The sequence below is a fragment of the Aedes albopictus genome, chromosome 2 (assembly GCF_035046485.1).
Source record: "Aedes albopictus strain Foshan chromosome 2, AalbF5, whole genome shotgun sequence".
Classification (NCBI taxonomy): Eukaryota; Metazoa; Arthropoda; class Insecta; order Diptera; family Culicidae; genus Aedes; species Aedes albopictus.
Genome location: NC_085137.1, coordinates 323,688,136 through 323,703,043, shown reverse-complemented (window position 1 = coordinate 323,703,043; position 14,908 = coordinate 323,688,136). Strand labels below are relative to the sequence as shown.

At 44.2% G+C, this 14,908-nt stretch overlaps 2 protein-coding genes across 4 annotated transcripts in view; one reads left to right on the top strand and one right to left on the bottom strand.

Annotated features, from left to right (window-relative positions):
- LOC134288239 (uncharacterized) overlaps positions 1 to 9,631 on the bottom strand; it is a 236,664-nt gene extending 227,033 nt beyond the window's left edge. Inside the window, exon 1 of one of the 2 annotated variants that reach the window (XM_062852386.1) lies at positions 4,663 to 9,631. In XM_062852386.1, the coding sequence (XP_062708370.1) occupies positions 4,663 to 8,737 (4,075 nt within the window). In that variant the 5' untranslated portion in view covers positions 8,738 to 9,631. The remainder of the gene's footprint in view (positions 1 to 4,662) is intronic. The other variant, XM_062852387.1, reaches the window with a different exon arrangement.
- LOC109403072 (LIM/homeobox protein Awh) overlaps positions 1 to 14,214 on the top strand; it is a 118,068-nt gene extending 103,854 nt beyond the window's left edge. For both annotated transcript variants that reach the window (XM_029879926.2, XM_062852417.1), the window contains exons 3-6: positions 11,946 to 12,160; positions 12,949 to 13,170; positions 13,349 to 13,582; positions 13,759 to 14,214. In XM_029879926.2, coding sequence (XP_029735786.2) covers positions 11,946 to 12,160; positions 12,949 to 13,170; positions 13,349 to 13,582; positions 13,759 to 13,820 — 733 coding nt within the window. In that variant the 3' untranslated portion in view covers positions 13,821 to 14,214. The remainder of the gene's footprint in view (positions 1 to 11,945; positions 12,161 to 12,948; positions 13,171 to 13,348; positions 13,583 to 13,758) is intronic.
- Positions 14,215 to 14,908: the final 694 nt, after the last annotated feature.

Genomic DNA, 14,908 nt, shown 5'->3' with positions numbered 1-14,908 from the left:
GGTTGGCGCGTAACATTGGATCATGGTGTGGTTTCGAATCCGTGCTCTAAATCTGGCTACAATTATCCTCTCATTAATAGGTTCCCACTTCATGAGCGCAACGTAAGCGTGAGTACTGAGCAGGAAACCAACTCACGGGAGCGAGGAGCGTGTTTACCTCGTAGGCCAGAGTATAGCAGAATTTGGCTCGACGCCAATCTGTGTTCTCCAAAGTTCGGCCAACGGACTTCGTTCAGTCCTAGGATCTTATGCTTCATGCGACATGCCTCATTGGCATGTGGCCTAGTCCCCGGCAGATATCGCATTGGTTTCTTGTGTGAGATTAGCTGGTCTAACTATATGGAGTAGCATCCACGGGCGGTCAATCAAGCTCAAACTCAAGCTAAATTGAGGAACTCTTGATGCGTCTCCGGCAGGCAATCATCCGGATTTTTTTATTTTTGGGCATAAAAAATGGTGATACAGTCAGGTCTCCTATTAGGTGCTGCCACCCACTTTACGCCCACCGCAATTTCTCAGTTGTGTTTCATCCATTTCAGCTGATTTTTTAAGCACGGTTAATACTTACTATAGCCTCATCACATACAAACAATGAACTAAATTGGTTAGAAGATTGCCTGGAAAACGTGGTGGGCGTTAAGTGGGTGACAGCGTCTAATAGGAAACCCGACTGTATTTCAAGCCATTGCCAATGGAAAAATACAACTTGAAGAGCAAAATATGGCTCAATTTCAAAGACATAAAATGAAAATTTTGTTGTAAACAAACGATTTCGATGACGTTTCTCTCCATCTCAGCTAGCGCCTGCGGCAAGCGCCCAAAATAGGTAGACCTGCCCAAATGGTACAAGACCCTAGTCACTCTTTAACAGTGATTTGACTTGAGCTTTTCGGTCTGCTGCATAATTATTTTGGTTTTCGGACGGCAAACATGTGCTGCAACCAGGTCCGCTCCACCTGGTGTGATGGTTAGAACACTTGACTGTGGGATCGAATCCCACTGAGCATGAGCATGAGATAACCGTACAATCCGAATCGAATCGAATCCCACTCCCGACAAACTCGCAAAATGTGAGTTCTTCATTCGGAAGGGAAGTACAGCGTGGGTCCCGAGATGAAACTAGCTTACGGCTAAAAATCTCGTTAATACAGATAAAAAAACATGTGCTGCAATGCAACAACCGAGAGTTAATGAAAGTAAAGTTCCTCATCCTTCTACCATTGGCTGAAACCGTAACTATATTATTTTTTTCCGGGGTATGATCTTCTACAAACTTGTTTCTTAGAGTACCAACTGCCATCTATTAAATTCTGAGCCAAATAGAGCGAGATAAACCGAACGAGAAACTGAAAGACATCCAATTTCCCATGTATTTGGCCTGAAAACTCCATACAAACTTGAAACCGTTTGCGCAAGCTCAATTTTAAACCGATTGAGCTAAATCTTTCATCGTTTATTCTTTTCACCCAAAGGCACAATCCTAGGAGGTGTCCCGTGGAACTTTTCGACATTTTTGTATTTGAGCCAGTCTAATTGGCAAATATAATAACCGGACTAAGTATGCTATTTTCCTTCCCAATTAGGGGCCGTCCATATACCACGTGGACAGCTTGGAGGGGGGAGGGGGTTAGCGAAATGTCCACGCTTGTCCACGGAGAGGGGGGTGGGGGTTCGTCAAATGTCCACGTGGACAACATTGACAAACGAAACAAATTATGTCGCATTATTGATGAGATTCTCTTCAACAGTGCTTTCATACATTTTATTTTATTATACATTGTCTTTTACTTGTAAGTCAAGGAAAAAAATCATGGTATTAATTTACAGACTAATTTGTTTTAAATTATCAGAATTTATAATTACTTAGTATTCTTCATCGAGGAATATTCTGGAGATTTAAAATGGAGTGTAGACCATACAAATGTTAGTGTTTCAGTCAGAAAATTTTCATCGAAGTTCTGTATGAATTTTTCGAAGTTTCATATCAAATTATTACACTACTTGAAACTTTCAAAATATATGTACTGCCCCTATTCACATAACAGTCCCATGTTTGCTGGGTTTCCTATTCACATGGGACTGTTGTGCGAATGAGGGCAGTGTAGGGGTTTACAGGCTTATCACAAAATCTTTTTGTTGTAGGTCCCTTTAAAATTTAAGATGTTTCTAATGGATATTAAAGTCTAAACCTCAGCAATACAATTTAGTTGCTGTAAATCTTGTTTTTTGTAAGAATCTAAGAAATATAATCTTATCTCAACAAAAATCTATGATTTAAAATTACCTTATCTCAACAGAACAATCAGACAATCATAGATTGAACAAACATTCTAAAAAACACCGTCTTCAACTAGAAGCTGTACAGACTAAACATTGAACAATCACTAATATTAAACGATGGACATTACACGAAAAACACCCAAAGAAGAATTTTCCGTTTGACGAAAAATTTTCACCAACTGGAGCAAGAATCGAACCCACACTTTCACAAACATTAAGCCGAATTAAAAACAATGTTGAAAACTTGTAGGTAGCTATTTTGTGCTACTTGTTTGTATTATATTTAAAGCTATAGAATATTTGTATTTTATAAAGTATTCAATTATATTTAAGACATTTTTTACGACTAAAAAAAAAACAATATTTCAAAAATACTTTTTCAAAATCACTTTTCGCATTTATTTAAGAAATATGAAAAAAAAAATTTTCCGGATGTCCACGTGGACATTGGGGGAGGGGGGTAGGGGTCAATGAAAAGTCCACGCTTGTCCACGGGGAGGGGGGAGGGGGTCAAAAACCATGAATTTTCTGTCCACGTGGTATATGGACGGCCCCTTATAAGCCCTATATGATATCATATACTTCGTGGATAAATTGACCATTGTGGTGAACCGAATCTGTAAGCTCACGATAATAAAAGAAATCGAATATTGCTGTTCGCAAGTGGACTGTATTTTACGATTCTCGACATAGGCGGACCGACGACTTCCCGAAGAGACCACTTAACCAGGGAACCAGAACCGGAATTAAAACACCAGGCTTAACGTTTTTACACTCTATTTACATACTATTTACATGGTTTTACTTTGATTTGATTCGAATTCAGTTTCTAATTACTGCGACGACACACGTCTTAACACGTCGGACGTACAGCGAACAATAATTTTGCCTGAGGATAGGAATTTTCCTCCTTTTGCGCCCACTCTTCCTTCACGTGATCCTTTCGGGCGGCTGCGGTTGCTTGCATCACATGTTGTCTTTCGCGCAGCTGTGTGCTGCTGGAATCGCGCACCTCAGCAGGCTGCGGCTGAAGGTGCACGGAGAAAATTAATCATTCGTGGCGATCGGCCCGAACATCCTCCCACGCGGGACCCTTGTTCTCGTTGGCCACACGGTTGTCCAGTATAGGTAGAGGGGCCAGTTTGTGGATCGGACGCTTCAGAATACCGGCCTTGGTTCGAACGTCCACCACACGGACTAATCCATCTGCTCCAGTGTAGGCTGCTTCGATTTTACCCAGCTTCCATTGTTGGGGCGGTAAGTTGTCATCCTTGATAACCACCACCGTACCAGGTAGAATATTCTCCTTCTTTTTGTTCCACTTCTGTCGTACCTGTAACTCCAGCAGGTACTCCTCGGACCAGCGCTTCCAGAACTCTTGACGCAGGCGCTGGACGTACTGCCATCTGGAAAGCCGATTTTCCGGGATTCCATCGTAACTGGGCTCCGGAATGGCAGTCAGAGGGCGATCGATCATGAAATGACCGGGAGTCAACGGCTCGAGCTCCGAGGGGTCCTCAGACGGAGCGTACAAAGGCCGAGAGTTGAGCTGAGCTTCGATCTGGCACAGCAAGGTCGAAAACTCGGACATCGTCAAGAGGCTTGACTGGCACTTCTTCTTCAGGATGGTCTTGACGCTCTTTACTCCTGCTTCCCAAATCCCACCCATGTGTGGGGCGTTCGGGGGAATCATCTTCCATTCGATCTGCCTGGTTTGGCAGAACTCGAAAATCTTGAGCTCGGTAGCTTCCTGCTTAAAAAGCCGATAGAGCTCGTTCAGCTCGTTGCGAGCACCGACAAAGTTTGTCCCATTGTCGGAGAATATCTGCTCAGGGACACCACGGCGAGAGACGAATCGCTGGAGGGCGGCTATAAACGCGTCGGCCGAGAGATCCTCAACTACCTCCAGATGTATGCCCTTGGTGACCATACACACGAACACGCTGACATATCCCTTTAGGGGAGACGCCTTTCTTCCTCGTTGCTTGATGAGCATGGGTTCCGCAAAGTCAACGCCAACCTCCACGAAAGCGGGAGCCTTGTCGCACCTTGCGATGGGAAGATCCCCCATGAACTGACTAGCACACGGAGGGTTGAGCCGGAAGCACCGCATGCAATTTCGGGTCACCTTGCGTACAGCAGAACGAGCTCCTAGGATCCAGAATTGCCGGCGGAGCTGTGCCAGCAGCGCCGACGGTCCGATGTGCAGATTCTCACGATGTACAGCTTGAATCAACCGTTCGACGGTTTCATCGTTCTTAGGTAAGATCCACTGATGCTTTACTCCGCACGGCAAACTCGAATGTCGCAGTCGTCCACCGACGCGAATCATTCCATCATCCAAAAAGGGGTTTAATGCTTTAAATCTTTTGCAGTACTCACCGGACTCCATAATGGCTACCTCCTTACCAAAGTGCTGTGATTGAACCACCCTGACGATGACCTTCAACGTTTGGCGCATTTCGAACATGGTGGGGAAACGCTCGGTGGTTCGCTTGTTGACTGTCTTCTCCTTAGCATTCCGGCAAAAACGCAAGACGTATGCCAGAACTCGCTGCAGCTTTCTGAAGGACTCGTACTTGTGGAACACAGGCAGCTTCTCCAATGTCACCACCGCTGAAGCTACAGTGGCCTGCCGCAACTCAGGAACATCTTCATCGGATAGTGGTTCAGGGACTACCACCTGATATTCTTCACTGCGCAGGAACAACGGACCATTCCACCAAAGATCGTTCTTCTGAAGAGCGTCGGCAGACTGGCCACGTGACACTACATCGGCTGGATTGTCCAGCGTATTTACATAGTTCCACTTGAATTGATTTCCAGTAGAGTTAATCTCACTTACCCGGTTTCGCACAAACACTTCCAAATGTTCCGGGTTCTTCGCTAGCCAAGCTAGCACCACTTGATTGTCTGACCACAACAAAATGTCACGAAAGGGGAGCGCTAATGCTGCCAGCACTTTCTTCACCAATCGGTGCAGCAAAAGCGCTGCTAAAAGTTCCTTTCTCGGGATGGTCAACACTGTCTTCGGAACGACCTTTGATTTTGCGCATAGCAACCTCACTACTGCAGCTTGACCAGGTGCGATCGACCTGATGTACACACAGGCACCGTAGGCCTCCAAGGTCGCATCCCCAAATCCGTGCAACTCGAAGGCAACAGCTCCAGTGACCACGACGTGACGGGGAATCCGAAGGCTGGTAACACCTCTTAACGCATTCAGGAACTCTACACACTTTTTCTTCAGCACTCCTGAGAGCGCTTCGTCCCATTCCAACTCTTCTTTCCAAATGCTCTTCATCAAAAGTTTACCGATAACGATGACCGGCGCCACAAGACCCAAGGGGTCGAACATTCTTGATATGAGCGACAGCACTTGCCGCTTTGTTGCACTATTTTCACACACTGTTGGAATGGAGATGAACTGCAGAGCGTCCAAAGTTGGGTTCCACATTAGTCCCAACGTTTTAATCACTTCACTTGAACCACTTTCGTCGATGCTGACCAGCTCGTCCCGATCGCTTTCCGGAATCCGCTCCAGCAACGTAGGATTATTGGAAGCCCACTTATGCAGATGGAATCCACCGGCCTTGAGCAGGCCAATCAACTGCACTTGAGCTTCGCTTGCTTCATTCAGGTCGTCAAACCCAAACAATGCGTTGTCCACGTAGAAACTATTCTTCACGATGTCAGCAGCCACAGGATACTTGAAGCCTTCGTCGATAGTCAATTGCAAGAGTGTCCGCGTTGCCAAAAACGGGGCGGAAGCCGTTCCGTAGGTGACTGTTGTCAGCTCTAGTACACGAAGCGGTTCGGAAGGAGTTTTCCTCCAGAACACACGAGTTAGCGGCGTATGCCGCCGATCGACGAAGACTTGTCTGTACATTTTGGCCACGTCAGTAGCCAACACGTGGAGCGGGAGAAGAAATCGAAGAGAGATGGACTGCAGATCGCTTTGAATGATGGCGCCAATCTTCATTACATCGTTGAGCGAGCGACCAGATACCTTCGCCGATGCATCGAACACCACACGGCACTTAGTGGTAGTATTCGATGGCCGCAGCACAGCATGATGAGGTAAGTACCACTTGATGATACCTGATGGATCTTCACTAACGTTCACTTCTTTGCAGTGCCCAAGACTCTCGTACTCGTCCATGAAATCCTGGTACTGCTTCTTCAGATCCGGATGTTGCGAAAGCTTTCGCTCCAGCGCGTGAAACCTTCTTAATGCAAGCGACCTGGAATCTCCCAATTCGCTCACGGACTCCTTCAGCGGCAGCTCGACGATGTACCGCCCGGAAGCATCCCTACGATGAGTCGCTTTGAAGTGCTCCTCACACTCCTCTTCTTCGCTGCTACGCTCGACGACATCAGCGACATCTTCAACTTCCCAGAAGCGTTGAATGGACTGGCTTAATTCGTCCATCGTGACTGTGTGCGAATAAACTGCTCCATCAGATACCGCACCTTCTTCGAAGACTCCACCAACAACCCAACCAAATTGGGTCTCGCGAAGGACAGGAAGTTTGTCATCGAAAGTAATTTCTCCGGGTAGCAACAACTTAAGGAACCATTCGTTACCCAGAAGCATATCCACCTTGCTCGGATGGAAAAAGTTCGGATCGGCTAGATGAACACCAGCGGGAAGCTCCAACGCGCTGATATTGAGAACCGATGATGGCAGATCTGATGTTACCTTGTCAGTTACCAGACACTTGACCTTGGCATGGAAATCCCTGTACCTCGACGAAAGATGCACCGTGCCACTGTTGGATGATTGGGTCTTCGTACTGTTGACCCCGAACATCGTGACGTTCGACGAATTCAACTTCAAGCCCAACTTATCTGCCACGGACTGCGTCACCAAATTGACTTGAGACCCACTGTCCAATAATACTCGGCACGGATGCGGCTGGTAGTTTTTGTCCATTACGTCCACTACCGCCGTGAGCAGCAGCACTTGCTGCGAGTGGGTGGCCACGCTGGAACACGTAGCTGTCGTCGACGTTGATGATGATGATAAACCTTCTTGCTCTGGAACTGGCGGCGGGGCCAACTTGCTTGGTTGATCTGCATCTTGCTTGGGCTTCTCCTCGGCGTGAAGGAGACTATGATGCCGACGCTTACACTCCTGGCAGGATTTGTCCGATGAACAGTCGGCGCTTCGATGGCCTCTTCGTAGGCAATTAAAGCACACGTTGCGCTCTCGCACCTTGACCAATCTTTGCGGAACAGGAAGAGCCTTGAAATCAGCGCACTGGTGATTGGCGTGTGCCTTTCCGCAAAAATCACACTTTGTTTCCTTCTCGCTTGACGAAACGACTGCGTGGGCTTTCTGCACCGACGGCTTGTTGGATGCAGACACGGACTTAATGGGAACCGATGATGACTTCTGGTTGCTGGCTTCAACCCTCTCCAGGATGAAGGTCTGCTCCTTCAGGAACGTCAGCATCTCGTCGTAATCGGGAAGCTCACCGTGCTTAATGGTGAACTCCCACATATGGCGCACGTCGTTGTGCAATGCTGCCGCCAGTAGATGAATCACGAAATCCTCACCTACTCCATCGAAATCTCGCTCCAGGAACTTGAGACCTTCCACATGCTTGCTACACTCGTCGACCAGACTCCGCAGCTCCAAATGGCTCTTCTTCGTCATGCGCTTAAGATTCAGAAGACCATGAATATGAGAGTCGATAGCGTGACGTTTGTTCTCGAACCTCTCTTCCAGAATTTGCCACGCGTGGGCGTAGTTGCCTTCGTTGATCGTTTTGGCATCGATGAGACCGGCTGCACTACCGACCAGAGCCTTGTCCAGATGATACAACTTGACTGCCGGCGGATCTGGACCCTTATCCACGAGATCCTTGAACATGGCCTTGAACTTTGGCCAGCTCTCATACCGACCGTCGAAAGTGGGAACCGGCATGCGAAGTGGTTGATGGATGACAACCGGTGCTTGCTGAACTTGTTGCGCCGCAGTCGTGGCAGCAGCTGCGGCTGCCGCGGTGGCTCTGACCTTGTTGAGCTGATCCTCCAACAGAATTGAAACGGTGTCGTGAAGGATATCGAACTCCTCGTACAGCTGCTCATGCTGTTCGTAGTCATCATCCGACACTTCGTTCACGATTTGATTGTGAGCATCTTCGTAGTCCTTATGGGCTGCTTCCACCTTCGCCATGTAGACTTTGATCTCAGCTTCCGTCAGCTGGACCACCTCCTCTTCATTTGGGCGAATAGTATTAAGGATACGAGTGAGCTTACCTTTGGCCGCGCCGCGGACACGGACGAGTCGTTGGATGTTTTCCATGGTGGCCAACTTTTCAGTCAACCTTAGCTTCTTCTTCTGCTTCTTGCTTAGCGGTGTGGTAGAATCCAGAGTAGACTGCCCAAGTGCAGAACTAGCTCCAGACGCCGCCGATTGCTGCTGCTGCAAATCACTTTTTTCCGGCATGCCACCGTGGACACCACTTCATGTCAAGCCCAGTGCTCGACGTTGGTTGGGAACACAGCCAAGTCTATGCTCACGCAACCGGATTCCACTAACGGACACAGTGGCAGAACCGAAACACTATCTTCACAACAGCCTTCTTCACTTAACAGGGTTTAGCACCCCGGGAATTGAGCACTTAATTGCTCGCTTCAATCAATTTCTTCGATGGACTAGACCATCAGCACTTTCCCAAAATGGCGCCCGCACACTAACATTTGTTCTTCACAAAATGGTGACGTCGCACCAGCACTGTACTTCGACGGCGGCCATTTTGCTCACACCGACAACGTTAGATTTTTCCACGGATTTCCGACTTTTTCGGATTTTTGCTTCACTTATTCACTTCCTGGTTCTTCATCCGGTTCCGGAACAGTCGGAAAGGCACTTCACTTCACACGATCCGGCTCGAAGGACCAAATTTATGTTCGCAAGTGGACTGTATTTTACGATTCTCGACATAGGCGGACCGACGACTTCCCGAAGAGACCACTTAACCAGGGAACCAGAACCGGAATTAAAACACCAGGCTTAACGTTTTTACACTCTATTTACATACTATTTACATGGTTTTACTTTGATTTGATTCGAATTCAGTTTCTAATTACTGCGACGACACACGTCTTAACACGTCGGACGTACAGCGAACAATAATTTTGCCTGAGGATAGGAATTTTCCTCCTTTTGCGCCCACTCTTCCTTCACGTGATCCTTTCGGGCGGCTGCGGTTGCTTGCATCACATGTTGTCTTTCGCGCAGCTGTGTGCTGCTGGAATCGCGCACCTCAGCAGGCTGCGGCTGAAGGTGCACGGAGAAAATTAATCATTCGTGGCGATCGGCCCGAACAATTGCATTAACAAATATATTTTCAGCCTAGCGTGTTGCTACAACAAATTGGCCTATTTTTTCTTCGAACAATCTTATAATCATAATTCAACGTTATTTCAAAGAGTACCTAGTGTAAAAATATTATCACAGAGAAACAGATGTCACACTACTGGCACTCCGTCGATCACTTTTTTAACGGTGGATTCAAGTATTTGATAGTTGGTCGATTGGCCACTCGTGGCGCTCACATAGTATTTATTCCTGTTTGACGTTTGCTCACTACCGCCATCTAGTGGTAGCTTGTCCAAGCACAGCATGATTAGTATTGGGCGATTACGTTTTCGTGTCGAAATTTTTAACTGAAAACTGTTCTAAGAGTTACGTCTGTTTCTCTGTGATATTATACTGGGTCAACGTTGTATGGAAAATTAAAATTTGGTAGCATCAACCCGAAACAAAGCTTTTTCGGCCCAAAATTTGGGATCGATTGGTGGCGTCCCAGCATTTCGCTTTGAGATTGAAGTACGTATGGGATTTAGTATGCGAAACCCCTTTTTTGCATTTTTCTCAAAGTGGTTTAATTTTTTCTACAGCTGGGTTATAACCGATTACGTTAAAATATAGCCTTCGATGTGACAGAATACTTAGTCGAAGACCGCAAAGCGATCCAACGCTTGTGACAAAGGTTATAAAAGTTATACCGTCACAAGTTATAAAGTCTTCTTGAACTATTTTTTTTCGACTTTTATGAGAAAACTGCAGAAAAAATCGTTTTTCCATACAAATTTCTTTCGCAATGCGGAATACGGTGACGCAACCAATTGCTTCATAATTTTGCCCAGTTTTTTTTTGGACGCTAAAAGGAATCGAGCAAGCTTTGTTCCAAAAAGTCAACCTTGTTGGCCCAGTCTAATTTTATAAACACACAGGGTCAAATAGGGTGGGGTAAAGACACTATATGCAAAGACACGAAATGTTCCAATTGGAATTCCAAATTTGCTGTCAATGTCGTTCCAATCGAGCAGGAGACCTGTCAAACGCGCTTTAAAAGCATTGCTTGACAGCATCATCGTCATGACGCGACAATCATCATCAACAACAACAATCATCAGATTTCGTGTCTTTAGCATACAGTGTCTTTAGGGTGGGGCAGGGCAAGATGGGTCGCGGGGCAAGATGGGTCAGTGCCATTTTCGGGCGCATTACTCATGTTTTGATTATGTTAATAATTTTGTTAGATGACCAGCATGGATATACAAAAGTTTGGGGCATTGATTGAAAAATTATTCATTCTCATTGGAAATAAAAAATAAAATGGTTTTTAGCCATTTTTCTTATGCGATACATTTCATATAATCTCCATATAAACGGCTGTGGGGCAAGATGGGTCACCTTCAATTTTGAACGTATTTTTGGAGCATTCAAAAGTTATTTATTTTTTTATTACTAGACTATCTCATAAATTACTTCAATCAAGCGGAATGAACGCTCAAAATTATAACATAAAATTATGATATTTTTTTAGTGAGAACATCGATTTTCAAATCGCCTTAGGACCACTCAAATCGTAAATTTTTTATATTCCCAATAAATTTATAAAATATTTACTAGAAGCTCTTATTTACTCAATATGGATATGGAGCATATATGAATGCGGAACAAATCTTATATTTTGATGTTTTTCGTTGAGAAAATGTGAATTACTTAAAAGGTGACCCATCTTGCCCCGCACTTTTTTCACGGCGCAAAATCGATCGCTTTTTTAAAATGCTTGTTTAACATCATATTTTGTATTTAATGAACTTTTTATCGACTTTTAGCATAGCTAACTAGTGTATTGAAGAGTAGCGGACGAATACAAACCAATACGATTTGTATTTACAAAGTTATGGTGATCGATCCTTAGGTGACCCATCTTGCCCCGCCCCACCCTATTTGACAAGGAACGAACATCATACACCTGATTATAATGAAAATTCGATCAAGTCAAACAAGACGTTTGAGCATTTTTTTTTTTTTTGGTCAAATATTTGACCCTGTGCATACGCGCCAACTTGTGACGTAGTTGGGGGGGGGGCAAGGTTTCTCAAAATCAACAAAATTCGAAAAATATCGACGCAGTTTATCTTCACCAGTTTATCTTCACTATCTATCAGTTTATATTCACCTGAAAACTAGTACATTGGGCTGAAAAAAGTTGAATATTGTTCAATTTTGGAGAGATTCGCCCCCAATCCCCCCCAACTACGTCACAAGTTGGCGTCTATGAACCTGTGAACTGGAATCTTAATAATTATGAGTCCTTATGAAATTCACATGTATATATTTTATTTCACCATTCCAGAACATTTGGAGCCAAGTGTGCCCGCTGTAGCCGGAGCATAGCCGCTTCGGATTGGGTACGTCGTGCCCGGGAACTGACATTCCACCTTGCCTGCTTTGCCTGTGATAGCTGTGGACGGCAGTTGTCCACCGGGGAACAGTTTGCCCTGGTCGATGATAAAGTCCTTTGCAAGACGCACTATTCGGAAATGATTGACTGTGGAACTTCCAGTGATGGTAAGTGTCGACGCATAACGAATGTTATGTCCAATAGAAGATTTTATTGAATACATAAGAATCAACGAAAACATAAAAAAATGTAATCCTTTTTTAGGATTTAGGAGAGGTTTCAGAGGAGCGAAATCTTGTGAAGCTTAGGCGAAGCCAAAAGAGCCTGACTGATTCAAACGAAAACCGCAGGCGATTCGTGTAGTAGAGGGCGTGTTATAGCAAACGAATTCTTTCATGTGTTTCATGTGAGCCTTCTGAAAGTGTCTTTTTCTGCTTGGCGTAATGTCCCATTGCCCCTTGCTTAGTGTTCTATCTAACTTATAAATTTATAAACCGAGGGCTTTCTTTACCGATGATGCCATTTTGGTGTGGTGTCAGAGAGATATTACGAGATTCAAGGGGGTTATAGAAGTTTTCAGGGGAGATCCATGGGGTTTAGGGGAGTTATAGGTGGTTTCATGAAAATTTCAGGGAGTTTAAGAGAGTTTCAAAAAAGTTTCAGAGAAGTTACAGGTAAGTTTCGGAAGTCTTTGAGGAAGCTCCAGTAGCACACAGATGGGTTCCAGGGGGTTTCAGAAGGTGTCACGATTTTCAGAGTGTTTCAGGAGACTCCGGGGAGGATATTATTATGGTTTCAGTGGAGTTCCAGGAGTTACTATTATCCATTACTCCGCTAATAAATTTTACTCTGATTCATGGTATATCTCTGCAGGTATTTTCACTTTCAAAAAATCTTTTATTGGACCTAGTGCTTATCAATTGCTTTGTTCATAGTACTTAACATACTCTTCTAGATGGCTGTGAGGCGGATGGTTTCCAGAAGAGCAACAAAACGAAACGGGTGCGCACAACCTTCACTGAAGAACAGCTGCAGATACTGCAGGCGAACTTCAACATCGACAGCAATCCCGATGGGCAAGATCTCGAACGGATAGCGTCGGTGACCGGCCTGAGTAAACGGGTTACTCAGGTGTGGTTTCAAAACTCCCGTGCACGTCAGAAAAAGCACGTTCAAGGTAAGTACAGTTTTAGCAAAGGGGCTGTCCATAAACCACGTGGTCATTTTTTGGGAGATTCCGTGGTTTATGGCATGACCACGTGGTTTATGAATGGCTCCAAATGAGATCTTACTGAAAACAGATGTTTTGAAATATGTACTACAACAATTTATATTTTCTTATTTCTTACAACCAGTTCCTAGGGATGGCGAAATGAATCCCTTTACAAGGCACATCAATCTCCAGCTGTCGTACACACTTCAGCAGTCCAGCCTAATGCACAGTTCGATTCACATGGGTACTATGGCAAATGCTGGTCACACCGGTAGTATAATAAACACCAGTAGCGTCAACAATAACATTATGTCTGCTGCGTTTAACAATAACAACACAAACTGTTCATCAAAGTCATCGCCGTACAGCAGGCATGGTAAGTCACTATAGGCAAACGATAAACCTAATGTTGTTTTTCTTTTTGAACTTGAGTAGGAACTGGCGATTACCGCGACGAATCACTGTTGCTACATTTATCCAGATATTGTTCCGCTCGTACTATGACTTTAACAACCCACTATGTAGTGAAATTTATATTTTTATATTTTACAGAATCATCTTTAGACGAATTATCTGAGGATTCTGCAATCCACTGCATGCAAAATGAAATGTGAGCTTGAATGTGAGGTATTGTTTTAAATCTTGATTGACCCCCTCCCCGCTGGCACTATTGTTCGCCTAGGTGCCAATATGGTGCTATTTAGGAGCAGACAGTGAGCCGGGTGAGTAGAAAAAGGCGAAATAAAGTGCTAATGGTTACTTAGATGGTAATGGCGGACATCGAGAATGCTTGTCAGACAAATATTTATGCGTGTTAGGAAAACAACTACATATTTAAATTATCCTATTGACAGACATGTTTAAGTGATTTGTTTTAATAATTACGCAGTTTAGTGTTTATCTGTAAAAATAGACTAATTACTCAACAAGAGGTATTTATGTATAATTTAAAGTGAATCAAATTCGCTTCAATTTGGCACGGACGAAATTATTATGAAATAAATTATTTACAAAAAATCGAAAAATGTACAAATAAATAAGGAAAGAAAGTCCATTTAACTTCGCATTAGACTCTACAATACCTATCAACAAAAATGAATTAGTTTGACTGTGAAGTGTTTTTGAATGAGGATCAACTGCATATTTCCAATCAGCATAAAATAAGCATGAATTCTATCATTTTTGTTTTCAAATCGGCTCTTTATGGTAAAATATTGAAAATTAAATGTCTTCATATCATGAACATGAGCTCAGAGTTGTGCGTTCACTGAAATAATATTAGACCCCTGCGTACTACGGATAGTAACGTTTTGTTTTTCAAGCTAGCCAACACACCCCGGCACGAGCGAGTAGAAAATCGGGTTAAATAAATTCTGTTCTTTTAAATTCCGCCAAGAATTTGCATCCTATGACATATACGTAAACGTATTTCGAGCTCAACTGTAAGATTTCCTTCAGGGTCTCGTACTTGACTCGACTCGAGGCAAGTACGAGACAGTGAAGACGACCTTACTCAAAGATTTAGGTTGGCATTTTTCCGGATCTTGAACGAAAAAAAAATTGTAAAAATGTAATTTTTGAGATATTGCTAACGAATGAACGTGTGAAATAAAACCGCGTAAAAGAAATTATTGTAAAAATAGTTATTCATGCAACAAGATGCAAAATGTTGATTTTTTTGGCATGAGTCGTACATTTATCC